Source organism: Rhinatrema bivittatum, chromosome 19 (assembly GCF_901001135.1).
Source record: "Rhinatrema bivittatum chromosome 19, aRhiBiv1.1, whole genome shotgun sequence".
Taxonomy (NCBI): Eukaryota; Metazoa; Chordata; class Amphibia; order Gymnophiona; family Rhinatrematidae; genus Rhinatrema; species Rhinatrema bivittatum.
Window position 1 is genome coordinate 41,202,081 of NC_042633.1, and position 24,364 is coordinate 41,226,444.

Genomic DNA, 24,364 nt, shown 5'->3' on the forward strand with positions numbered 1-24,364 from the left:
CACACTGCCCCAGCACAGGACAGGGACAGCACAGGCAGCAGCACTGCAAGCTCCACACATAGACTCAGCCCAGCACAGGACAGGTATGGAACAGGCAGTGGCACTGTAAGCTTCTCTCTCTCCCTCACACACACACACACACACACACACACACACACACACACACACACACTGCCCCAGCACAGGACAGGGACAGCACAGGCAGTGGCAGTGCAAGCTTCTCTCTCTCTCTCTCTCTCTCACACACACACACAGACACTGCCCCAGCACAGGCAGTGGCAGTGCAAGCTCCACACATAGACTCAGCCCAGCACAGGACAGGTATGGAACAGGCAGTGGCACTGTAAGCTTCTCTCTCTCACTGACACACACACACACACACACTGCCCCAGCACAGGACAGGGACAGCACAGGCAGCAGCACTGCAAGCTCCACACATAGACTCAGCCCAGCACAGGACAGGTATGGAACAGGCAGTGGCACTGTAAGCTTCTCTCTCTCCCTCACACACACACACACACACACACACACACACTGCCCCAGCACAGGACAGGCAGCGGCAGTGCAAGCTTCCCTCTCTCACCCACAGACACACACACTGCCCCAGCACAGGACAGGGACGGCACAGGCAGCGGCAGTGCAACCTTCACACACACACATAGCCCCAGCACAGGACAAGTACAGCACAGGCAGCGGCAGTGCAAGCTTCCCTCTCTCACACACAGACACACACACTGCCCCAGCACAGGACAGGGACGGCACAGGCAGCGGCAGTGCAAGCTTCCCTCTCTCACACACAGACACACACACAGACACTGCCCCAGCACAGGACAAGTACAGCACAGGCAGCGGCAGTGCAAGCTTCCCTCTCTCACCCACAGATAGACAGAACCTGCCACCCCGGATGACAGAGGGGGAAGCAGCAGGAAAGGGAAGGGTGAGGAGGGGGATTTGATACCGAGAGGCTAAGGTGTGAATGGGGGGAGGGAGTCTCTTACTTACAGCGCACAGGAACCCAGACCCGGGCATGGAATCCAGGCCGAGCAGGAGGCGAGATATAGAAATCATATAATCCTTCACGAAGGACTGCGGAGAAGCAAAACGCAATGTCAGATCTCATTCACAGGGCCGGGGAGAGGCTGCCCACCCCCTCCCTCCTCCTCTCCGTGCCGCTCTCCCACCCCCTTCATTTTTAGGATAAAAGTTTTAATTCACATCAAACTGAATCAAACTAGTTCCAAAAGCCTTCCACGTGTCCTTCGGGTTGTGCTCCTGTTCGTAAAACTCAACCTTCTGGAAAGCAGTAGGACGTCTTTAAGATAATCTCTCCCCTCATATCCTTTAATAGAAATAGAAAATGATTACCAATAGTCAAGGTGTGCCCGGGAAACGAAGCCAATCGCCCCGCGAATTTTCAGTACTCGGCGCCAGTCCCATCCAAGGCGTATTTAAAGAGTGGAAGGGAAATGATCATTAATGCCGCCTTGAAACATCTGCACTTCACTGCATCGACCCCGCTGCTGAAGGATTATTATTACCGGGTGAATGCACATCACCCTCGTCTCTTCTTGAAAACTCGTTCAAGGCGCAGCCTTCACTTCAGACCCAACTACGTTCGTCCCAAAACAAAACAGACGTCCAAAAGCCAAAGGCTCCGATTCAAGCCAAAGGAAACCCAGACTAAACAGCCGTGCACGCCGGAGCTGGAAAACTTAAACTTATAATGGAATTCATTAAAAAAAACAAAAACAAAAACTATATCAGGCCAAGATTTACGAGCACAACCAGGAAGAGACACTGAACACTTCTGGACTGGTTTCGTTTAAAAAGAAAACCCCTCAACGTTTCTGTAAACACAGACTATGCTGGATACACTTTTACCTGCACATCAAAGCCTGTCCAACAGTAAGAGAAACATTTTTTCAAAGCAAACAGATACCGTATCAGATGCTCTTATTGTTTGTATCATAGCATTGGTGTTACGTTTCCACTTTCAGCCACGTATCAGCAGACAAATCCCTGTTCCTGATGAAGACTGCTCTACAGCAAGCTCCACCTAAAAGGCTTCACACGGGTACCGCAAAACCAAGACATTCTTACTCGCCTTAATGTAAGATTTTATAGCCACCACATTGCAATGATAATTGGTGTCCGGTTTCATATTAACTTTTTTGTGTGAATATTTTGTTTGTGTATTCTTGAAATTGACTGCAATTAACCTATGTCTTCCATCTTGTATATATATATTTTTTTAATGTTTTATATATGTTTTCTTGCTTATACGGTAGTAGCTCCCGAGGCAGCTCTAAGGATAAGAGCGAAACTTGGCCAGAGTTGGGCCTACGTACTGTGATAAATAATCTTTTTTTTAACGATCTGTCTTCTTCTGGGTCACACCCGGGACCCATCGAGCCCCTCATCCCGTACATAAGAACATAAGAAGTGCCGGGTCACACCCAGGACCCATCGAGCCCCTCATCCCGTACATAAGAACATAAGAAGTGCCGGGTCACACCCAGGACCCATCGAGCCCCTCATCCCGTGCATAAGAACATAAGAAGTGCCGGGTCACACCCAGGACCCATCGAGCCCCTCATCCCGTGCATAAGAACATAAGAAGTGCCGGGTCACACCCAGGACCCATCGAGCCCCTCATCCTATACATAAGAACATAAGAAGTGCCGGGTCACACCCAGGACCCATCGAGCCCCTCATCCCGTACATAAGAACATAAGAAGTGCCGTGCCGGGTCACACCCAGGACCCATCGAGCCCCTCATCCCGTACATAAGAACATAAGAAGTGCCGGGTCACACCCAGGACCCATCGAGCCCCTCATCCCGTGCATAAGAACATAAGAAGTGCCGGGTCACACCCAGGACCCATCGAGCCCCTCATCCCGTGCATAAGAACATAAGAAGTGCCGGGTCACACCCAGGACCCATCGAGCCCCTCATCCTATACATAAGAACATAAGAAGTGCCGGGTCACACCCAGGACCCATCGAGCCCCTCATCCCGTACATAAGAACATAAGAAGTGCCGTGCCGGGTCACACCCAGGACCCATCGAGCCCCTCATCCCGTACATAAGAACATAAGAAGTGCCGGGTCACACCCAGGACCCATCGAGCCCCTCATCCTGTACATAAGAACATAAGAAGTGCCGGGTCACACTCAGGACCCATCGAGCCCCTCATCCCGTACATAAGAACATAAGAAGTGCCGTGCCGGGTCACACCCAGGACCCATCGAGCCCCTCATCCTGTGCATAAGAACAGAAGAAGTGTCAGCGGGTTTGACAGCCGACGCTCAATTTTGCCGGCGTTGATTCTCGAGCCCGCTGACAGCCACGGGCTCGGAAACCGGACGCCGGAAAAATTGAGCGTCCGGTTTTCGACCCGACAGCCGCAGGCCGACTTCAAATTTATTTTTTTTTTACCCTTCGGGACCTCCGACTTAATATCGCCCTGATGATATTAAGTCGGAGGGTGCACAGAAAAGCAGTTTTTACTGCTTTTCTGTGCACTTCCCCAGCGCCGGCAGAAATTAACACCGACCTTCGGGTTGGCGCTAATTTCTAAAAGTAAAATGTGTGGTTTGGCTGCAAATTTTACTTACTGAATCGCGCGGGAATACCTAATAGGGCCATCCACATGCATTTGCGTGTTGTGGGCGCTATTAGGTTCGGGGGGTTGGACGCACGTTTTCCGCCCCTTACTGAACAAGGGGTAAGGGAAAACGCGCGTCCGACGACAGGGTTAACAGTGCGTGCTGTCGGAGCGCACTGTACTGTATCGGCCCGATTGCGTTTGCTTTTTTTTTTTGACCGCCGCCCGCCTGGTAAGCCAAGGATTTCGGTGTTTTCTCCACAAGGGCTGAGAGGGTCCTTTCCTGGGTGGCATCTCCCCAGGACACAGCCCGGCGTCGTGAACCCGTAGCTGGGATCAGTTTTCTCCCTCCCCGCGTCGCTCTGCGCTTTTCCACATTAAACTTCTTCAGCCGTTCGGCTGCCTCTCCCCCGCAGCGTCCCAGCCTCACAGAGGTCCCTCCGCAGTGCCTCGCCAGCCGCTGCTGTTTCAGCAACTCGGAATGGTTTGGCGTCGCCTGCAGATCCGCTCTCGCCTCTCTCTCGCCGTTCCCCCTTTTCCGGCTGATTTACGAATACGGCGCAGGTCCCGGCACCGATCCCCGGGGCGCCCCGCTGATGACCTTCTGTAAAATCCGCATTGCACTGCTCTGTACCCCGGCGTCTCGGGGTCTCGCCGCGCTATCCTCCTTCCACCGGGCCTCCGGGACGGCCCCCTACATCTCTACCCTCGTTCGTCCAGCGCCGGTCGCTTTTTTTAAACTCACCAGGCCTTATCTGCGTCCGCCTGCAGACATTTATTTTTTTCCACCTCGATTGCATTCGTATCTGCAACCTGCTTATCGGCAGAGGATACAGGCGCACGAGCCAATCAGATCCGAAACACCCCCCCCCCCCCCCCCCCCGGCGGACAGAGGAGAGCCATCCGGTTCTGCCAATCTAGCGCAGGCAGCGGAAACAGATAAACAGCAAATCTGCACGCAGGGGAGAGGCCGGTAGCAGAGATTTCGTGGGTGCACACCCAACGAGCAAACCAAAACCTATCAGCAAGAGGGCGCGGGCTCTGCCTTTCTCCCGTGCGTCACCACCCCCTGCTGCGAAGCCCTCACGGGAGCCCCCTCTCGCCCTCCTACCCCTCTGCGTCCAAACTCCGTCCGGTCCCATCGGCTTGAGGTTTCTCTTTTTTTTTTTTGCGCCTCGAAATGTTTTCGACCTGCTCCGAGCCGGATTCCATATTCTGCGTCCCACGGAGGACTCGTGTGGCCCTCCCCCCCCCCCCCGTGGCCACGCGCAAGGCGCGTAAGTCCTCATCCACCCTGACCTGTCTGCTGTTTTTTTCCCACAGGCTTGACCTTCCCTCCCCCCGTGTGCTCGCCCGGCACCCTGACCTCGCTCGGACGCCGACGCCGGGTTCCAGCTGGGCTCTCTCCTTCCCTTCTCCCGGTGCAATCCCCCGGCGGATTTCTCTTCCCCCACCCCCTCCATCCCGTCATGGGTTCTGGTGCCTCTGGGTTGTGTCCAGGGACCTCTGCACAACCTTTCCCTTGGCTTTCAGTGCTGTCTTTAAGCTACTGAGGGCCAAGTCTACCTCTCTCTTCCAGGACCCTCTCCAAGAACATAAGAACAGGCCATACTGGGTCAGACTGAGGGTCCATCAAGCCCAGCATCCTGTTTCCAACAGAGGCCAAACCAGGCCACAAGAACCTGGCAAGTACCCAAACACTAAGAAGATCCCATGCTACTGATGCAATTAATGGCAGTGGCTATTCCCTAAGTAAAATTGATTAATAGCCATTAATGGACTTCTCCTCCAAGAACTTATCCAAACCTTTTTTAAACCCAGCTACACTAACTGCACTAACCACATCCTCTGGCAACAAATTCCAGAGCTTTATTGTGCGTTGAGTGAAAAAGAATTTTCTCCGATTAGTCTTAAATGTGCCCCACGCTAACTTCATGGAGTGACCCCAATCACAGATCTCAGCACTGCTGCCTGGATCTCCCAAACTCTACTCCTTATTCCCCTCACCCTAAAATGCTTCTGTCCTCTTTTTTGTAATCACTGCGGGTGACACAACTATCCTCCCGGACTCCGTGGCCCACGACTCTGGGGTCCTCTGTGACTTCTCTCTCTCCCCATGAGCCCCCTAAAATCTGTTGTTCTTTACAATCTCTCCAAAATCCATCCTTCCCTTCCTCCCGAGCCCTAAACCACTCATCGCCTCCCGCTTAGACTGCTGCAGCCTGGCTCCTGAACCGTCTCGCCCCATCGAAGAGCCTGTCCGAAATCCAGCTGCGTGACCTACCGTATATCTACCCCTGACCCCCCTTCTGCATCCCCTTCCAGCTCCTCTTCCTCCCCTGTGAATACATTCCCTCCGCAGAGCCTCGTCACCTCTCCCCCATCCCCGTGTCCGGGACTCCGCGCTTTTCCACCACCTGAGCGCATGGGCGTCGTGATCCAGACCCGGCCTAAAAACTCGCTTCTAAGGCTGCTTTCATCGCTTGAACCTGCGTTTTCTCCTGCAGGCGGGTCCTTCTGTTTTCTTATGCTCCCGGGGGCTCATTCTCTGCAGCTTTGCTTAATTAATCCTTCTGTAACCCACCTTGATTAGTTCTTTGCTATCAGGGCCTCACTCTTTCAACTTAAAGACTCCTGTATGTTGTGTTTTTTTTGTCTGCAAGCTTCAGTCTGTGTCTATCCTGTGTCTCTGCAGAGCAGTTGGCCCCTTCAGACCTGATCAGGCCATCGCCGCCCGGCCAGCAGCTCACATCAGCAAGAGAGTCACCAGCCACGGCTGTTTAACGTGGTAGGAGCTCCTTCCTGAGAAGAACAGGTGCAAACACGCTCGCCACGTCTTCCCAGCTCCGGCTGCCTGCACCGCGCTCCTGCTTTCTCCCTTCTGCGCGTGAATATAGAGAGGGAGCTGACCCGTAGCGACACGATCGTGCGCCCATCTCTTTTATTTTATCATTCAGAGAAGAAGAAACTGGTGGGGCTTTCGGTGCGTCCCTGTAACCTTGCCCTGTCCTCTCCACGTGCACAGCGCCTGCTCGATGGGGGCAGGTGTGCCCTGGGCTGGGAAACCGCCTTGTAGCGCTATATAAGAGCAAAACTAAACAATGTCAAGGAAACCCAAGCTAGAACTGTATACGCGAGGGGAGAGGGGCCAGACCAGAGCAGACAAGGATCTCCTACTGGGTTCAGCCAGATCAGCTCAGGGGCAAAGTCCCTGCTTGGGAGCCGGAACAGATGCAGTTTGAAAGCCTGAGATTTCCTCCCCCTCCACCCACTTCTAAAAATAGGTGAAAGCACTACAGATAGCAGACAAGAAGGGTGAACCACCCTCCACATGACCCAGCAGGTGGAGTGAACTAGAACAGGGCGTATGGGGAAACACGAACAACCCATGGTGAATTAAATAAAATAAATGTATCTATCCTGGTATAACCCCCGACAAAAAAAAAAAAATAGTATCAGAACGTAACCGGTGGTAGAATTCTGCACGTGGGATTGTGCCCAGGATAATCCGAGGACAAATAAACCCTAGAACCCAACCCTGACAGGCTGAAGACCTCCCATATCTGAAACGACACAGACTTCACGGGCATAATGAGAACGGGAACGAAAGGAGCATAATACGTAAAAAACAGGGCAGATCAATGCCCCGCACCAGGAAAGGCCACCTCAAAATGAAACTTTACAGCATCTGCCGTGATGAAAAGAGAGAAGACAGAATCTGAGAAGGTCACTGTGAGAGAGCAGAAGGTGAACACACCCAATCGCAAAAAAAAAAAAAAAATCCCCTCTAAAAGATATGGAGCCAATGGCAGGCACATTCAGGGTATTTCTATGAAGATGGCTGATGGAGGCGCTTGGAATGGAGGTGAAGGGTAAGAGATTGAAAATTGATTGGGCACACTGAACCCCCAGGGCAAATGGGAACCCCCACGACCGATCGTCACCCAACTGCATAATTTTGGCAACAAACGGCACACAATGCTGGTGGCTTGGCCGCAAGGAGCACTGAACCTGCCTAGATCAAGAAGGAAACATCAAAAGGTAGATCAAGGCCATGCAATGGCTGATGGACAAAGGGCTTTTCCCATGCAATGTTGCACCCAGCACAGCTGAAGCCACTGAACAGCGAAAAGCCAACGGTGTTTGAGCCACTGGAAGAGGCAGGCAGATTACATAAAGAATCACTCTACGGCTTCCCACGTGATAGGAAAGCCAAGCAGCAGAATGACTGGCAAGGGACTGGGCACCAAGGATTTGGGATACAGGCGGGACTTCTCGCATGAGGTAGCCCGGGAATTGATCATTTTCTTTCTTCGCCCCATTCGTTTTCATCTGGGTGCCTGCGGGCTGCAGATTAACACGGAAGCATCCTGCTCCAACGTGCTCTGTGCCGAAGCACGGGCGGCCAGACAACGCAGCAGGGACGTGGACCCGGCCCTGAGAGGAAGGGGTAACTTCGGTCGTGCTGTGCCGGCGACTCGCTTCACAGTTTGTTTTGCGACCTCAGCTAGCCGTGTTGGCGACGCTGTACTCGTTATTTTATTTTTCGTGTACATGGCCCGAACCACTGAAAGCTTCTTGCTTGCATCTGGCAAAGGTGGTCCTGTTGGGAGGAGGTCTTCAGACCAGGGGTCTCCTGATACAGGACAGTGGGTTTACAGTCCTTATTGGACTTTTGAGACCACAGGAGTTGGGGGTGGGATGGATTGCTTAGAACTTGCTATTCTGAGCTCAGAAATGGTTTGAAAGTATTAAGGCGAGGCAGCTGGGATTTATTTCCGCGTCTATTTGGGGTTTCTGGAACAAGAACTTGATCAGGAAAAGACACGTCAAGTTCACTCATGAGCAACACTTCTTAGTGTTTGGGTAATTGCCAGGTTCTTGTGGCCTGGTTTGGCCTCCGTTGGAAACAGGATGCTGGGCTTGATGGACGCTTGACCTGACCCAGCAGGGCATCTTCTTATGTTCTTAACAGACATGGGTGGAGGCAAGATGGCTAATCACAAGTTACGGATACGTTCCACGAATAAAATAGTCATTTCATCACCAGTCAAGAGAACGAGGAGGTGATTTTCAAAGATTTATTTGGGGGGGTTTGCATGCATAAAGAGGTGAATTGTAAGACCCGTGCGTGCAATCGCCGGCTCATGCACGTGGATACCTGCGCGCACGCATATGTGCACCTTATAAAATTGGCTGTACACGCGAACGTGTGTGCACGGCTTCATATTAAGGTGTGCACGTGCGTGCAAATGCCGCCTCAATCGCGTAAGTGTGGGTGTGGGGGGATTTTAGTAGCTACGCGCCCCGACGCAATTACCTGTTTCCCCAGTTTGTTCCCAGTTCACCCTGGTAAAGGAGAGGACTTCCTAAACCCCCCTAGCTAACTTGCCTCACCTTTTACCCTACTAGCACCGAGCCTTAAAACCCCGCTGCGTAGCCTCATTTTGTAAACTGTATTACCTGCACGCCATCCATAGCACACGCATACTTGCGCGGCGCCTGCCGGCCCGAGTCACGCGCACATCTCCCCCGGCCTCGGCGCACGTAGGGCTTTTAAAATCCACCAGAAAATTAGCAAGTGGCACACGTGTACGCTCATTTACATGCCTCAAGGGTACGCGTGCTCTTATTAGGGACGCGCGTTCGTTTGAAATGACATTCTCTGCGGTGTTTTCAAAATGAAACAATAGGAAAAAGAAAACACGAAATTTCGTGTTTTTCCTTCTTTCGTTTTTAGTGCACGCTATCGTGACCAGTGTACGTCGTTTGTGAAAACTAAAAAAATTGGGAAAAACCTAAGCCCCCAGACGAAGCGACAGGAAACGTATTGGCCTGCCCAACCCTAGCATTTACAGTATCCTGCATAAACATCAATGGGGGGAAGGGGGTAGTTTAGGGATCTCCTGGAGCAGGGGTCAGAAGGACAGGCACAGGTTGCTATTTTGTAAGTGGTACATGCACACTCATTACCAAACCTATCTGTGCACTTTGATGCCTGCTAGGGCACTTGCACAGCTGACATCCAACTTCTCTGCTGTCTGCAGATTTTGGGAGGTAGGTCTGGGCGTCCTGGCGATTCCAGATACGCATGCAAGATAGGATTCTTCAAGCAGGGACACGCGCACGCTGCCTGCCCAATTTCCAAATTCTCCAGGAAATACCTCCAACCCAGAAAGAATAAGACAAATTAGAGAAAGCACCTTGGCCTCCTTTAAACTCGGTGGTGCAAGTATTTTAATTCACAGATCCCTCCCCTCTGGAGATAAAGCAGGTCCTGTTAAGCTCCTTAGGGTTGAACTGGGAAGGCATCACCTTGGCGAGGTGAATCGCAACGAGTTTTACGAGGGATTCTTGTTTTCTGCACTGATTGAGCAGGGCACAAGTTCGATAATTATAGGTGGAGAGCGGAATGCACGCTTAAATGCTGGGTCAGACAGAACTAATTCCTTAAACTGACAGCTCATCCCTCCATGAAATCCGTAAGGCAGTTAAGATGAAAGATGAATGGAATGAGTGGAACCCTAATTACATGGCACAGGGCATAGGGTAGAATAGATGTTTTCTTTCTTTTTTTGTCTTTCCCTTGCATACTGCGGTGCCGATGACTAAGCTGAATGACTGGGATATATGAAACGAATCGTATCATCTCTGATCGTCACCCTGCCGGAATGGTCTGGAGTTGCACAAGTCTGAAGGAATGAAGGATCTCTGGGGACTTCGCTACTTAAATTATTTTTTTTTCTCCCACCTTACTTATTTTATTTACTTATTCACTGGGATGTCTTAAGGATAAGGACTTTGGTAAAGTGGTTACAGGAGCTTCAGGCAAGTTAGCGGAACATCGTCCGGCAGAGTCAGGTGGGAGACAGCGGAAGCAGTTGTTAAGAGGCAAAATAATATATATTTTGTTTCATACGTCTTTATCTAAAGATGCCCCAGTTACAGAAAGCATCAGGGGGTATGAATATTGTATAAAAAGCAGCAACATCTCAAGCACAAGTGGGGGGAGCTGGCAGTCTTTGTAGTAAAGTTTCCCAGTGACAATCATGAAATAACGAGTGTAAGAAGTATTGTGGATGATGTTCCAAAGGTTTGTCTCTCCCTTAAGGACGCGGAAAGCGGAAAATCAAGACCAACAATTTGCACTTGTCCCCAAAAATCCCTCCTCATAGGTAAACGTGAAGGTGCAGTTCCGCCGACTCAGTGCGGTAAAGCTAGTAAAAAAAAAAAATAACGAATAGCTATAAGTTCAGTGCAGCAATCAGAGCATCGATTTCCTTAGCAAAGCAATAAGATAAACAAGATACGTTATAAAAAAAAATAAAAATGCAAAATGCTGAAACAGGAAACAGCTGATGGAAGGGAGGAAAGAGCCGGAGAGCGAACATAAGGAGGGTTAAACCCGCGCGCTTCCCACAGGCCTTTGCTTCTCATGCGCGTTCGTCTAGACTAGACAGCAAGCTCCAGGAAGCCAGGACCGTCTCTCGCATGGGACTGTACAGCGCCGCAGTGGCAGAGCGATGGTGAAGCCCCTATCAAAGGGACTAACTAACCGAGAAAGTTTAGAAAAAAGTGCAGGCTGACAAAAAAATGTTAGGAACGCGGGCTGACGGTCGGCTCACCGCTTGCCCGGATCACTATAACCAGCCGAGGTCAGAGACAGAACCGGCAACGTGAAACGTCTCCCCGCAGAGATTATATTAGCCATTTCCAGTGCTTCCACACACCCTCGCGTGAGGCGACGGAAACGGAGATATCGCTGTTTCTGGATTGCTTGGGGTAACGGAAGGAGCGGGGGGGGGGGGGCCCTTGGAGCACCCGTCACTGAACCAGAAGTAGCCGAGGCAATTCGATCACTCAACACCGGGGAGGACTCCAGGTCCTGATGGCTTTCATCACGGCTTCGAGTCGCAAAACGCCTCTCAGCACCACCACCCCCTAAACGCCCACTCAGGGTTAACCCTGTGGCCACTCGGGAGGGTCCTGCCAAGCACTGCCCAGGCCCGCCTGCACCGGCGCACGTGCCCCAACCCCTGGCAACCAGCTGGGTTTCCGCTTGCTTCGTGGCAACTGAGACCCCCCACACACACACAACCAAGGATCACTCAAGTCAAACAGATGGATCCGACCTACGAAAGGAATTCGTGACCTTCAAGTATCTCAAAAGAGCCCCTTCTTACATCTAGGAACATGGAAGCTTCCTGTGACTGCACCGTGGAGCAGCCCTGCGATCTCCTTCAGCCCAGGGAGGTCCCGGTTCATCTCAGAAGGGGAGGGGAGAGGAAAGGAAAAGAAGGAGTCAGCCCCACTGTCATTCAGACACCCCCCCCCCCTCCTCTAAATCAGGGTCCAAGACTCAGCCCTACTCTTCCAGGAGGATAGCCCCCAAAATCAGGGGCCCGACACACCCGGGAGAAATTTCAGCACCAAAATGTGCGACCGCAGGTCAGACGCCCCTGCCATCTGTTGGAGACCCTGAATGCTGGGAGACTGTGGCGGCGTAGTAGCTTATTTACCGAGTGAAGCTTCTGCTCTCTGTCTCCATCTACTGGCAGGGGGAGAAAAAACCATCTGTCTGGACCAGTCTGGTGGACAATCAGGGGGAAAATAAAATTGATTGAAACCGATATGCACCGCCAACCTCTCTGCTCAGATGGGTTTAACCAGATCAAAACTGGCAGATTTGTTTCAGAAAAGTCCCTGTACTCTCTCCAGTCACATGCTTATAACACTGTGAGAGCGAACAGCGTGGTTTGTAGGGGAACAAAACGCGTGCCGTGCATCAGTTGCACCTCGTTCCAACGTCCCGGGGACTGTGGAGGCTCAGCCAGGCCGACGGGCTTACTGCGGGCGCCCGAGTACAGATAAACAGCAAGGGTGGAGCGAGTTAAGTGCAGGGGTGCAGTTTGGCACAATATCCTGGAAAACTACAGGCAGGGTGGAGAGAAAAAGAAAAAAACAACCCCTCAGCAGGGCAGGACTCAGAGAAAGCTTTGGAGTGCACGGGGGGGGGGGGGGAGGGCGGACGCTTAGATGAGTTCCTGATGGGAACCCCCCACGCAACGGATTCCCCACGCGGACGGATCGCGCCGAAACCTGGGCTCGAGAACCCAGGCGACCCTCTCTGTGGACGTTCAGGCTGGTACAGGTGCTGGGCCAGCCGGGGCTGGTTCTCGCTCGCCCTCTCTCCGCTCCGACGCGGCCTCACCATCAGGGCCAAGCAGGAGAAATCTCTATCCAGGACCAGCGCCGTGGTTTCCGCCTGCCGCAGAGGCCCCCCCGCAGCTCGCCTGGAATTTTCCTGCTGTCGTTAAACCGGTGGAGCGAGGCAAGGAGGCGGCAGCAGAGGGGGGGGGGGGGGGAAGGTCACACCGTCTGAGCAAAGCCAGCTTCAACGGAGCTCTAGGGTCACGAGGGTCATCAGCACCCCTGGTGCTAACAGGAGAGAGAGAGCAGAGGTCCCGGAGAAGGGCGATTATGAGACCGCAAAAAAAAAAACCCCAAAAAAAACCCCACAACACACCCAGCAGGCGTGGACGACGAGCGACGCGGCTCGGCCACCGAGTTCAGTTCACGCGAACGCGCGGGTGTAAAAAGGTTGACGAGAGCGAAACGCCTACTGGACCAGCTTTCGAGAGCTTGGGGTCTCAGAACCCGCCTTTCAAATCTTAAATCCCCGATCGTCCCACCTACAGCCTCGCTGAATTTTAACCCGTCTGCTTCACAAATGAAATTCCCAAAATCTCTTTTAGCCCCGTACGTCTGTCTTGATTACATTGTAAGCTCTACGGGGAAGGGACCTCCACTTTTCTGTAAACGTACAGCGATGCATAAAGATTCCAGTGTGCTCTGAACTCATGAGAAAGACAAAAACAAGGTCACGGCTCAGGAGAGAAAAAAACCCCCCAAAAAACAGAACAACCCGTAAAGGACCTTGCATCACCATCGTTTTAAGTGCAAAGGCACGAATGTCACCGCCGGCGCAAAGGGCCACAAGCACTCGGCCCCCCGGCGCTCCTTCCGCGAAACGTAACAGCGACCACAGGAACGCTCAAAACGCAGCACTGGGATCGGCGCTGCGGGCAGCCCCCCCCCCCCCCCCCGTGAAAAAGCATGCGCCGCGTTCCTCGCCAGCGCCTCCCGAACCCGAGAAGTTAACAGCAAATAAATTAAAAAAAAAACAACTCTCCAGGCTGGCAAGGCGGCGCGCGGATGGCGTCTACACGCTCCGACCGCGCCCGTCCCCGCCGCGTGTCCCGGCACCGCAGAGCGGATGGAGGAGCCCCCCCCCCGTGTGACACGGGTGCGATGCTCGGCGCGTTAAATGCCGCAATCTACATATATGGGGTTTTTGGGTTGTTGTTTTTTTAATACCCCCGCAGGTAAACCCAGTGCCCACAACTCGGGAGCGATCGATAAGCGCGCACCACGGGAAATAATGCAGTGCCCCCCCCCCCCCCCCCACGGTGACAAATCTCAGGGCGCAACCCTGGGTGATGAACCGGCGGTCCGGCGGCATTGCCGCATGTTCCGCGTGTGCTTCTACGTTAATCATTTACGATTTGTATCTCTACAAGAATGTCGGTATAGAAAAAAATAAAACAAATAAATAAAACATTCAAGATGGGAAGGACGCCGCCTTTTAAATCGCATTGCTCGGCAGCCCGCGTCCCTGCAAGTTTCACCAAGGCCGAGATAAAAAAAAAGTGTCGCCGCGCCCTTAGACACGGAAGAGAAGATGATCTAATCGCCCAAGGCCACGTTTGCTCAATCTCAGTTCACATCCAGGAGAGAGAGTTCATTGCCTTCTCCGCCCGTGGCACGGAGTAGTCGTCCCCCGTCCCCCCCCGGTCCGGGGGCTTCTCAGAGTGAAATAAAAACTCCAGGGCACCATTTTAAAGGAGCTTGCTTACGCCCCTGCTTCTAAATAAGCAGAGAAATGCTTATTGGATAAGACCAAACCCTGCCGGGAGCTGCTCGGAGGCAGACGTAAGGTTTTAGGCTTTTATGACCCAGGCCTGCCACGGGGTTCGCGCCCCCTGAGCACCGCACTGCCCAGACCCGGGAGAGAATCCAAGGGCGCGGGACTTTCTCCACCTCTTGCAGACTCGTCGCCCAAGCTGATAAACCACAGCGGGGTCGAAGCAGCGGCCACCGACGTAGTAGCAACCAACTTCCATGCGCCCTCTTGCTCGCCGGCTGATGCACCCCGTAGGGTCCATGATAACGCGTCTAGATTAGACTTTAAAAAAAAAAAACCCAACCCAAAACAAAAGAAAAACAAGCTGTGCCTTGTCCGGGTCTTCACCTTCTGAGGCACCAGGTCACCTGGAAGGTAAATCAAGAGTTCTCCTGCACTAAATTCCTCTCACTATCACAGAAGATTCAGAAACCCAGGAATGAGTGGTTTACAGCGGGCTCAGCCAGGACAAGACCCGCGACACCGAAACCCCCCCGCGCTCTCAGATGATACAGGTAAACCAAAAAAATGAAGATGTTCCAGCAAACGGGAACTGAAGGGGCATCTGGTGCCCACAGGAACCCCACAGCACAACCGAAATTCATAACAGGAAGCTCCTTGTGCCGGGAGCGCCCCTGTCACGAGAGGAACAAACCTCGGTTTGATTGGGAAGGCAGTAATTAAATGCCTTCCGGGGTCCTCAGCGGGTTAGAAATGCAAAGCAGCCAGGCAGCCAGTGCAACTGAAGAGGATTGTAAGGAGGACTCAAGGAACAGATGTTCGACCTTGCAAGAAACAGCATGCACGGGGTACAGAGGCGCTTCCAGACTCCGGGGAAGCGGCCTGGGCACGTGGAAGAGGCTCTCACATTCATGGAAAGCGGGAGAGGAGAGGCTGAGCCAAAATAGAGAGCATCCACACGTGGCTCGAAGACTGGTGCGAGGAAGAAGGGTTCGGATATATCGGGGGCTGCGTACGGCACCGTGTCCAACACGGCTCACGTCTGTCCGCGTCAGAGAAAAGGGATCCCGTGCGAGAAATTCAGATCGCGCACGCGCGGAGGGTGGCAGAAGGAAGCCAGAATGCCAGCCCCCTGCCCCCAACCAACCAATCCAGGAAGTAGACGGAGAAATTAACAAAGGATCTATCTGGCGTCCGTTTCTTACAAAGTGAAAAAAAACCCAAACCCCTCTTCTTTCAAAAATCCAAGAATTCCCGCCGAGGAAGGATAATTCAGACCCAAACCGCCGTCCTCTTCCCTCCCCTACGTTCCAGATCAGGGAAAGCAGGAAATACCGGGTCTAAGCCAACTGCGAGCAGAAGAAAGTGGCAGCGGGATTTCACAAGTCCCTGACTGCCGCGCTCCTGGCTCCGCGAGGTTTAACCTTGCCGAGCCTTTAAAAATGTCTCCCTGTGTTTCGGGGATTCCCCGGCCAACAAGGGGATCCCATCTGCCTGAGGGCACGCGGTGCACTTCTCCTCTGCCAAAGCAAAGATGGCGCATGATCCTTCCAGACTAAAACAAAGAATGGAGTTATCTTCCCCGGCACTGCAGGAGCACGGGGATCATCAGACAAGTTAGCAAGGGGCACGTTTAAGACTAATCGGAGAAAGTTCTCTCTCACTCAACGCACAATAAAGCTCTGGAATTTGTTGCCAGAGGATGTGGTTAGTGCAGTTAGTGTAGCTGGGTTTAAAAAAGGTTTGGATAAGTTCTGGGAGGAGAAGTCCATTACCTGCTATTAATCAAGTTTACTTAGGGAATAGCCACTGCTATTAATTGCATCAGTAGCATGGGATCTTCTTGGTGTTTGGGTAATTGCCAGGTTCTTATGGCCTGGATTGGCCTCTGTTGGAAACAGGATGCTGGGCTTGATGGACCCTTGGTCTGACCCAGCATGGCAACCTACAGACTGCTTGGACCAGGTGCCTTGAAGCTTACTGCTATCCCTATAATAATTCCACCAAGGACGTTCTACTACGCTTCACGATAAAGCGAACCTGCCCGGCTCTCAAGAAAAGCCCAACTGAAAGTCGGAAGGCGTTGGGTCTGGCATTTGCGTTGGACGCCGAGCGCAGGGAACTGCAGCCCGGGAGGTGGAGCCCCAGATGCGTGGGGTGGACGCGGCGCACCCGTTTGCTTCCGGGGTGGGGGGCCACGTACCTGGTACAGTAGGGTGTCCAGCATGCTGACGCTGAACACTCTGCCCGCGGCGAAGGGCGGCCGGAACATGAAGAGCAGGTTGGCGTCCTTCTCCCGTTCCTTCTGTGAACGGCACAAAGCAGAAGCGTCAGGCCCCGCCCACCTCAGCCACCACCCCTCCCCCACCCTTTCCTATCCTGCTCTCATCAGGGGTGATGGGGGCGCATCGTGCACCAATTCTCGACTCCCCCGTGCGGCTCTCGTCAGGAGGCCATCACGCACGACTTTTCTCCTCCTCCCGAGGACCTTGTCAGGGGAGCCACTGACCATCCCCTCTCTACCCTCCGACACGCCCAACTGGGTGCCGGCACGGTAAAGGGCTCCCCCCCCCCTCCCCCGAGGGCTGGTGCCTCCCACCCTGACCTTTTCCAGCTTGGAGAGGGCCAGCGAGAATCGGTCCTTGGCCTTGAACTGCATGAAGCGCATATTGGCCGGGTGCGTCAGCTCCGTGATGATGTTCAGCCCCGGGAAGAGCCTGCGGTAGAGGAGAAGAGATTCTTGGGTTACAGCGATCCCTCGCCCCGGGCCACGGCGCTCCGAGCGAGGGTCAGTGCCGCGGACAGCGGCAGGGGATGGAGCGGGAGGAGGCCCGGGGGGGGGGGGGGACCGGCGCGGTCAGAGCTCGCCGCCTGCCGGCACACCTTTACCCCCCCCCCTCTCTCCCCCGGGTCCTGGTGACGATTGCCCCCTACCTGAAGAGAGTCTGCACGTTGACGATGGTTTTGGCGTCCGCCATGTAATCCTCCTCTGCGATCATGGAGCTCTCCTTATCCACGACCACCATGTTAGCGGCGAAAGAGACTCCGCAGCAGAGGAGATCATCCAGGCTGCAAGACGGGGTGGGGGGAGAGAGAAGCAAGGAGTCAAAACCTGGAACCCACTAAGGCAGGGAGGGAGAGTTTTCCCCGTTGTAAGAGGAGCTCCTGGTTAAGAGGGAAGATCCAGCAAAGATCTGGAAACTGGCACCTCATCCCGTGATCGAGGTCCAATCCCCGGCTCTGTCACCTGAACCTCTGTCCAAGTGACCTCAGGGTGAGTCACTTTATCCTCATGTGTCTCAGCTCTAATCCCCGGCTCTGTCACTGACTCTCTGTGTGTGACCTCAGGGTGAGTCACTTTATCCCCCTGTGCCTCAGCTCTAATCCCCAGCTCTGTCACTGACTCTCTGTGTGTGACCTCAGGGCGAGTCACTTTATCCCCCTGTGCCTCAGCTCTAATCCCCGGCTCTGTCACTGACTCTCTGTGTGTGACCTCAGGGGGAGTCACTTTATCCCCTGTGCCTCAGCTCTAATCCCCGGCTCTGTCACTGACTCTCTGTGTGTGACCTCAGGGTGAGTCACTTTATCCCCCTGTGCCTCAGCTCTAATCCCTGGCTCTGTCACTGACTCTCTGTGTGTGACCTCAGGGGGAGTCACTTTATCCCCCTGTGCCTCAGCTCTAATCCCAGGCTCTGTCACTGACTCTCTGTGTGTGACCTCAGGGGGAGTCACTTTATCCCCCTGTGCCTCAGCTCTAATCCCCGGCTCTGTCACTGACTCTCTGTGTGTGACCTCAGGGGGAGTCACTTTATCCCCCTGTGTCTCAGCTCTAATCCCCGGCTCTGTCACTGACTCTCTGTGTGTGACCTCAGGGGGAGTCACTTTATCCCCCTGTGCCTCAGCTCTAATCCCCAGCTCTGTCACTGACTCTCTGTGTGTGACCTCAGGGGAAGTCACTTTATCCCCCTGTGCCTCAGCTCTAATCCCCGGCTCTGTCACTGACTCTCTGTGTGTGACCTCAGGGTGAATCACTTTATCCCCCTGTGCCTCAGCTCTAATCCCCGGCTCTGTCACTGACTCTCTGTGTGTGACCTCAGGAGGAGTCACTTTATCCCCCTGTGCCTCAGCTCTAATCCCCGGCTCTGTCACCTGTGCAATCTCATGATGAGTCAATTTATCTCGTGTCCAAAGTCTAATCCCTGGTTGTGTCATTGTTTGACCTTGGGATGAGTCATTTTTTCTCCTTGTGCCTCTGCTCTAATCCCCGGCTCTGTCACTGAGTCAGCACATCGCCCCAGTCTGTAGCCACTCAACGCTTGCTCGTCCTAGAGCCGGGGGGGGGGGGGTCCCAGGGGCAGCTGGATGCAGCCACTCACTTGTCAATGGAGCCCACCATGTAATAGACCAGCGGGAACCAGCTGATGGCTTCCAGGAAGTGGGTGTCCGGCCTGGAAGAGACGTAGAAGCATTAAGGGGGGAAGCGAGCCACGGCGAGTGCCTGGCGCAAGGCGTAGAGGGACGAAGCCGATCGCCGAGCTGCCCGAGCGCCCAGCACGGGCCAAGATGGACCTAGGATGCGGGGTAAACTGCAGGCTGAGCACGCACACCCTCCCCTCCACCACCACCACCCCCCCCCCCCCAGGCTCCCAGGCGGGGAACGGCGCGATCAGGACTAACGTACACAGCCGGGCGCACGTGGGCGGCGTTACATCCCCACGCTCCAGCTGCGTGACATGGCGGTGCCACCCCGCCGCCGGCGCGCACATCCAGCGCAGCCCTGCACACGCCGTCGGCGGCAGGTACCACCCCCACCCCCCGCAGCCCCCTGACCCCCCCTCCGGGTGCCGGGCCACCCAACACGTGGGCCGGCCAGGGGGGCGAGGGGTCCCTGCCCGTCTCTCGCTCGTACGTGTTCTCCAGGAGGAGGATGATGGGGTTCAGCTCCTTCTTGGGTCGGTAGTACGCCCGCAGCGGGACGACGAAGTTGTACAGGCCGTTGCCCGCCCTCTCCGCCGACACGATGATCAGTTTGTTCTTGAAGCGGTACGCCCGGGCGTCCTCGAAGGGGGAGTGGTGGCAGCCCTGCAAGAGGAGAAGGTTGGGAGAAGGCGCTGAGGGGAATGCGGTGACCGCCCCCGACCCCCCCCCCCCCCACCACCACCACCACCACCAGCAGCTCAGGGCTAACCCACGCGCCTCCGGAGTCCTCCTGATGAGCGCCAGCGGATCGGGAGAACGAGGCGCGAGGTCCTGCACCCCCCCCCTTGACCTCGGCTCCCGGGGACGGTATCGGGGGGCGCCCGCCGGTGCCGAGGTTCCGTCGAGGGGCACCGTAGGGCGCTGCGGCAGGGGTTCTGCTGCCCCCCCTCCCTCCCTCCCCTGATCAGCCAGCAGACCCCGGTGCTAGGGCAGGGGGCGACGGCAAAGGGGCTTTTACCTTGTCCAGGCGCAGGCAGCAGAAGGGGATCTTCTCCTGCACCAGGTGGCAGAGCGTGGGGGAGCTCCCGATGTAGGGGGTGTTGGTGGGGTACCCTTTGACCCAGCTGAGAAAAGGAGCAGAGAGCGGGGGATTAAAACAAGCCGGTCCCGTCCCCCCCCCCGTCCCCACGGAGAGAGGGTGCCCGGCTCGCGTGAACGCGGGACATCCAGGGCAGGCTGGGGAGGGCAACGAGAAAGCGAATACAAACGTCTCCTCCATCAATATCTCCTGTGCTAGCACACGAGAGCTGCTCAGCGTGGAAACCGGAGCCTTCCAGACTCTTCCTGGCTGTGTAAATGATTAATACTGAGTGCAGTGGGGCAGGATGCGCACCAGGATCTGGGTTCAAAAAGGTTCTTGGAGGAGAAGTCCATTAACTGCTATTAATCAAGATTACTTAGGGAATAGCCACTGCTATTAATTGCATCAGTAGCATGGGATCTTCTAGGTGTTTGGGTACTTGCCAGGTTCTTATGGCCTGGTTTGGCCACTGTTGGACACAGGATGCTGGGCTTGATGGACCCTTGGTCTGACCCAGCATGGCAGGTTCTTATGTTCCTGTGATGCCAGCCTGTCCTGCTGCTCATGGATTACTCTTACAGTGCCTGAGTACAGAGAGTGCTGTTCTAATTAATTATATTGTCACAGACCCCGGTTCCTGACATCATGGGAAAGGGATTATAGAGGAGAGCTCTGAGGTCACAGACCCTGCATTGTGACATCACAGGGGGGAAATCAGAAGGGGGTGAGGATTACAGAGGAGAGCTGTGAGGTCACAGACCCTGGATTGTGACATCACAGGGGGGAATCAGAAAGGGTGAAGAGAGCTGTGATGTCACAGACCCTGCTTTGTGACATCACAGGGGGGAAATCAGAAGGGGGTGAGGATTACAGAGGAGAGCTGTGATGTCACAGACCCTGGATTGTGACATCACAGGGGGGAATCAGAAGAGGGGTGAGGATTACAGAGGAGAGCTGTGAGGTCACAGACCCTGGATTGTGATATCACCGAAGGGAAAAGATGGCAGAAGGATTTTTTTTAATCTCTTGCCTTGTTCTGAGGTTGGCACTTGGGTAAACCTAATCCCTGACCTAGATGTGCTGAAGGGGGTAACAGAATCCTCCCCCCCGCACAAAACTCACATTTCGACTCTGCATCAAAGTGATTTGTAATAAAAACTCGACAAACCCTCCCCCTCACCCCCCTCCCCCTGCCAAAGTGCTCCCTACGGGGGTCACCAAGCGTCCGTCCATTTCTCGGATGGTCCGTGCTGGAGTTTTCACCAGTAAAAAGGATTCATTCGTTTCGAATAACTCCGAATCGCTGGCTGGTGCATTTCTGTCCTTTTTTTCCTAACTGGCGCTTTGCTAGAACGAACGTTGCACCTCGCCCAGTGCCCGCGCCAGGGAACTCCTGGCCGGTGGATGAGGGGCCGCCCGGGACCCCCCTGCATCAGAGGCCTCTCTCCCAGCCCCTCCCCCCCCCCAGGCCCGTGGCTCCCAGGCAGGACGCGAGATGGCAGCCAGGGCGGGGGGGGGGGGGGGGGGCGTGGCGGCCGGGGCAGGACTCGCCATCCGGCAGGTGCGAGATGGCAAACAAAAGATTGCCAGGGCTCTTGTTTGCGCTTCTCCTGGCCCTGGAACGGGAGCGGCGGCCCGGGCTGAAGGGAAGGGAGCCAGAAGGTCCCTTCCTCGGCCACGCCCGGAACGATGGCCGTCACACGGGGCCCCCGCGGCCCTTGGGCGGCGTCTGACCTTGGGTTACTTCCTCCTCTGGGAGTCCTGTTTGGCTCTGATCTCAGCCTGCAGTCATAATTAAGCAATTTGCCACCGTAAGACACGTCGTGAATGAGATCTGTCCTTCCGGTTGGCAGGGGTACAGGACGTAGGCTCCTGGGCTGGGGGGTGGGGGAAGGCAGGGCTGGAAAGGTTAGGAACAAACTCCTTTACGTTGTCTCTCAGTTTGCACTAAGCACACAGCTTGGCCCATAACCAGGTCTAACCCTCCCCAGAAGATGGCCCTTGGCTGGCCCCCCCTGTCACCTGGCACGGCTCAGCCCCATTTGCATCATTCTGCTAACAGAGAACCGGCATCTGGAAACACCAGAGGAGACGCCTGAGACATGCAGAGAGCGCAGGGGCTGGAAACACCAGAGGAGACTCCTGAGAAACGCAGAGAGCACAGGGGCTGGAAATACCAGAGGAGACTCCTGAGAAATGCAGAGAGCGCAGGGGCTGGAAATACCAGGGGAGACTCCTGAGAAATGCAGAGAGCACAGGGGCTGGAAATACCAGAGGAGACTCCTGAGAAATGCAGAGAGCGCAGGGGCTGGAAACACCAGAGGAGACGCCTGAGAAATGCAGAGAGCGCAGGGGCTGGAAACACCAGGGGAGACTCCTGAGAAATGCAGAGAGCACAGGGGCTGGAAATATCAGAGGAGACTCCTGAGAAATGCAGAGAGCGCAGGGGCTGGAAACACCAGAGGAGACGCCTGAGAAATGCAGAGAGCGCAGGGGCTGGAAACACCAGAGGAGACTCCTGAGAAACGCAGAGAGCGCAGGGGCTGGAAACACCAGAGGAGACGCCTGAGAAATGCAGAGAGCGCAGGGGCTGGAAACACCAGAGGAGACTCCTGAGAAATGCAGAGAGCGCAGGGGCTGGAAACACCAGAGGAGACTCCTGAGAAATGCAGAGAGCGCAGGGGCTGGAAACACCAGAGGAGACTCCTGAGAAATGCAGAGAGCGCAGGGGCTGGAAACACCAGAGGAGACGCCTGAGAAATGCAGAGAGCGCAGGGGCTGGAAACACCAGAGGAGACTCCTGAGAAATGCAGAGAGCGCAGGGGCTGGAAACACCAGAGGAGACGCCTGAGAAATGCAGAGAGCGCAGGGGCTGGAAACACCAGAGGAGACTCCTGAGAAATGCAGAGAGCGCAGGGGCTGGAAACACCAGAGGAGACTCCTGAGAAATGCAGAGAGCGAAGGGGCTGGAAATACCAGAGGAGACTCCTGAGAAATGCAGAGAGAGCAGGGGCTGAAAATACCAGGGGAAACTCCTGAGAAATGCAGAGAGCACAGGGGCTGGAAACACCAGAGGAGACTCCTGAGAAATGCAGAGAGCGCAGGGGCTGAAAATACCAGGGGAAACTCCTGAGAAATGCAGAGAGCGCAGGGGCTGGAAATACCAGAGGAGACTCCTGAGAAATGCAGAGAGCGCAGGGGCTGGAAATACCAGAGGAGACTCCTGAGAAATGCAGAGAGCGCAGGGGCTGGAAATACCAGAGAAGACTCCTGAGAAATGCAGAGAGCGCAGGGGCTGAAAATACCAGAGGAGACTCCTGAGAAATGCAGAGAGCGCAGGGGCTGGAAACACCAGAGGAGACTCCTGAGAAACGCAGAGAGCGCAGGGGCTGGAAACACCAGAGGAGACTCCTGAGACATGCAGAGAGGGCAGGGGCTGGAAATACCAGAGGAGACTCCTGAGAAATGCAGAGAGCGCAGGGGCTGGAAATACCAGAGGAGACTCCTGAGAAATGCAGAGAGCGCAGGGGCTGAAAATACCAGAGGAGACTCCTGAGAAATGCAGAGAGAGCAGGGGCTGAAAATACCAGGGGAAACTCCTGAGAAATGCAGAGAGCGCAGGGGCTGGAAATACCAGAGGAGACTCCTGAGAAATGCAGAGAGCGCGGGGGCTGGAAATACCAGAGGAGACTCCTGAGAAACGCAGAGAGCGCGGGGGCTGGAAATACCAGAGGAGACTCCTGAGAAACGCAGAGAGCGCAGGGGCTGAAAATACCAGAGGAGACTCCTGAGAAACGCAGAGAGTGTGGGGGCTGGAAATACCAGAGGAGGCTCCTGAGAAATGCAGAGAGCACGGGGGCTGGAAATACCAGAGGAGACACCTGAGAAACGCAGAGAGCGCATGGGCTGGAAATACCAGAGGAGACTCCTGAGAAATGCAGAGAGCGCAGGGGCTGAAAATACCAAGTGCATTGTGGTTAGATGCAGCCTTCCCGCCCCCTCGTGTTCTCTAAGGCTCTTACTCAGATGACACACATAGCTCCTCGTCCTCCGACTGGTCATTGGTCTCGTCCTCCGACTGGTCACTGAGGAGGTCAAAGGTGTTGCCAGGGATGGCGTCCACCACCTCCAGGACGGGGGCGATGCTGCGGCACTGCTCCGCAGCGGACTCGGCTGGGAGGCTCAGCGCCGCGTCCTCCACGCTGTCGGGGCTGCTGCCGGAGTCCTGCAAGTCCATGGCCACCGTGCCTGCCGCAGCCATGAAGGGAAAGGAAGAAAACAAACCACAGGGGAGACTTTTTTGAGACCACTGGCCAGCAGAAACCCGTACTC

General features: G+C 54.8%; 1 protein-coding gene across 1 annotated transcript in view; it reads right to left on the minus strand.

Moving 5' to 3' along the window:
• The window catches only part of LOC115080951 (potassium channel subfamily T member 2-like), a 94,981-nt gene that overhangs the window by 7,039 nt on the left and 63,578 nt on the right, over window positions 1–24,364 (minus strand). The window contains exons 18-25 of the mRNA XM_029585426.1: window positions 24,055–24,280; window positions 19,970–20,075; window positions 19,442–19,614; window positions 18,909–18,980; window positions 17,467–17,601; window positions 17,138–17,249; window positions 16,736–16,837; window positions 1,003–1,086 (exon numbers count right to left, since the gene is read on the minus strand). Coding sequence (XP_029441286.1) covers window positions 1,003–1,086; window positions 16,736–16,837; window positions 17,138–17,249; window positions 17,467–17,601; window positions 18,909–18,980; window positions 19,442–19,614; window positions 19,970–20,075; window positions 24,055–24,280 — 1,010 coding nt within the window. The remainder of the gene's footprint in view (window positions 1–1,002; window positions 1,087–16,735; window positions 16,838–17,137; window positions 17,250–17,466; window positions 17,602–18,908; window positions 18,981–19,441; window positions 19,615–19,969; window positions 20,076–24,054; window positions 24,281–24,364) is intronic.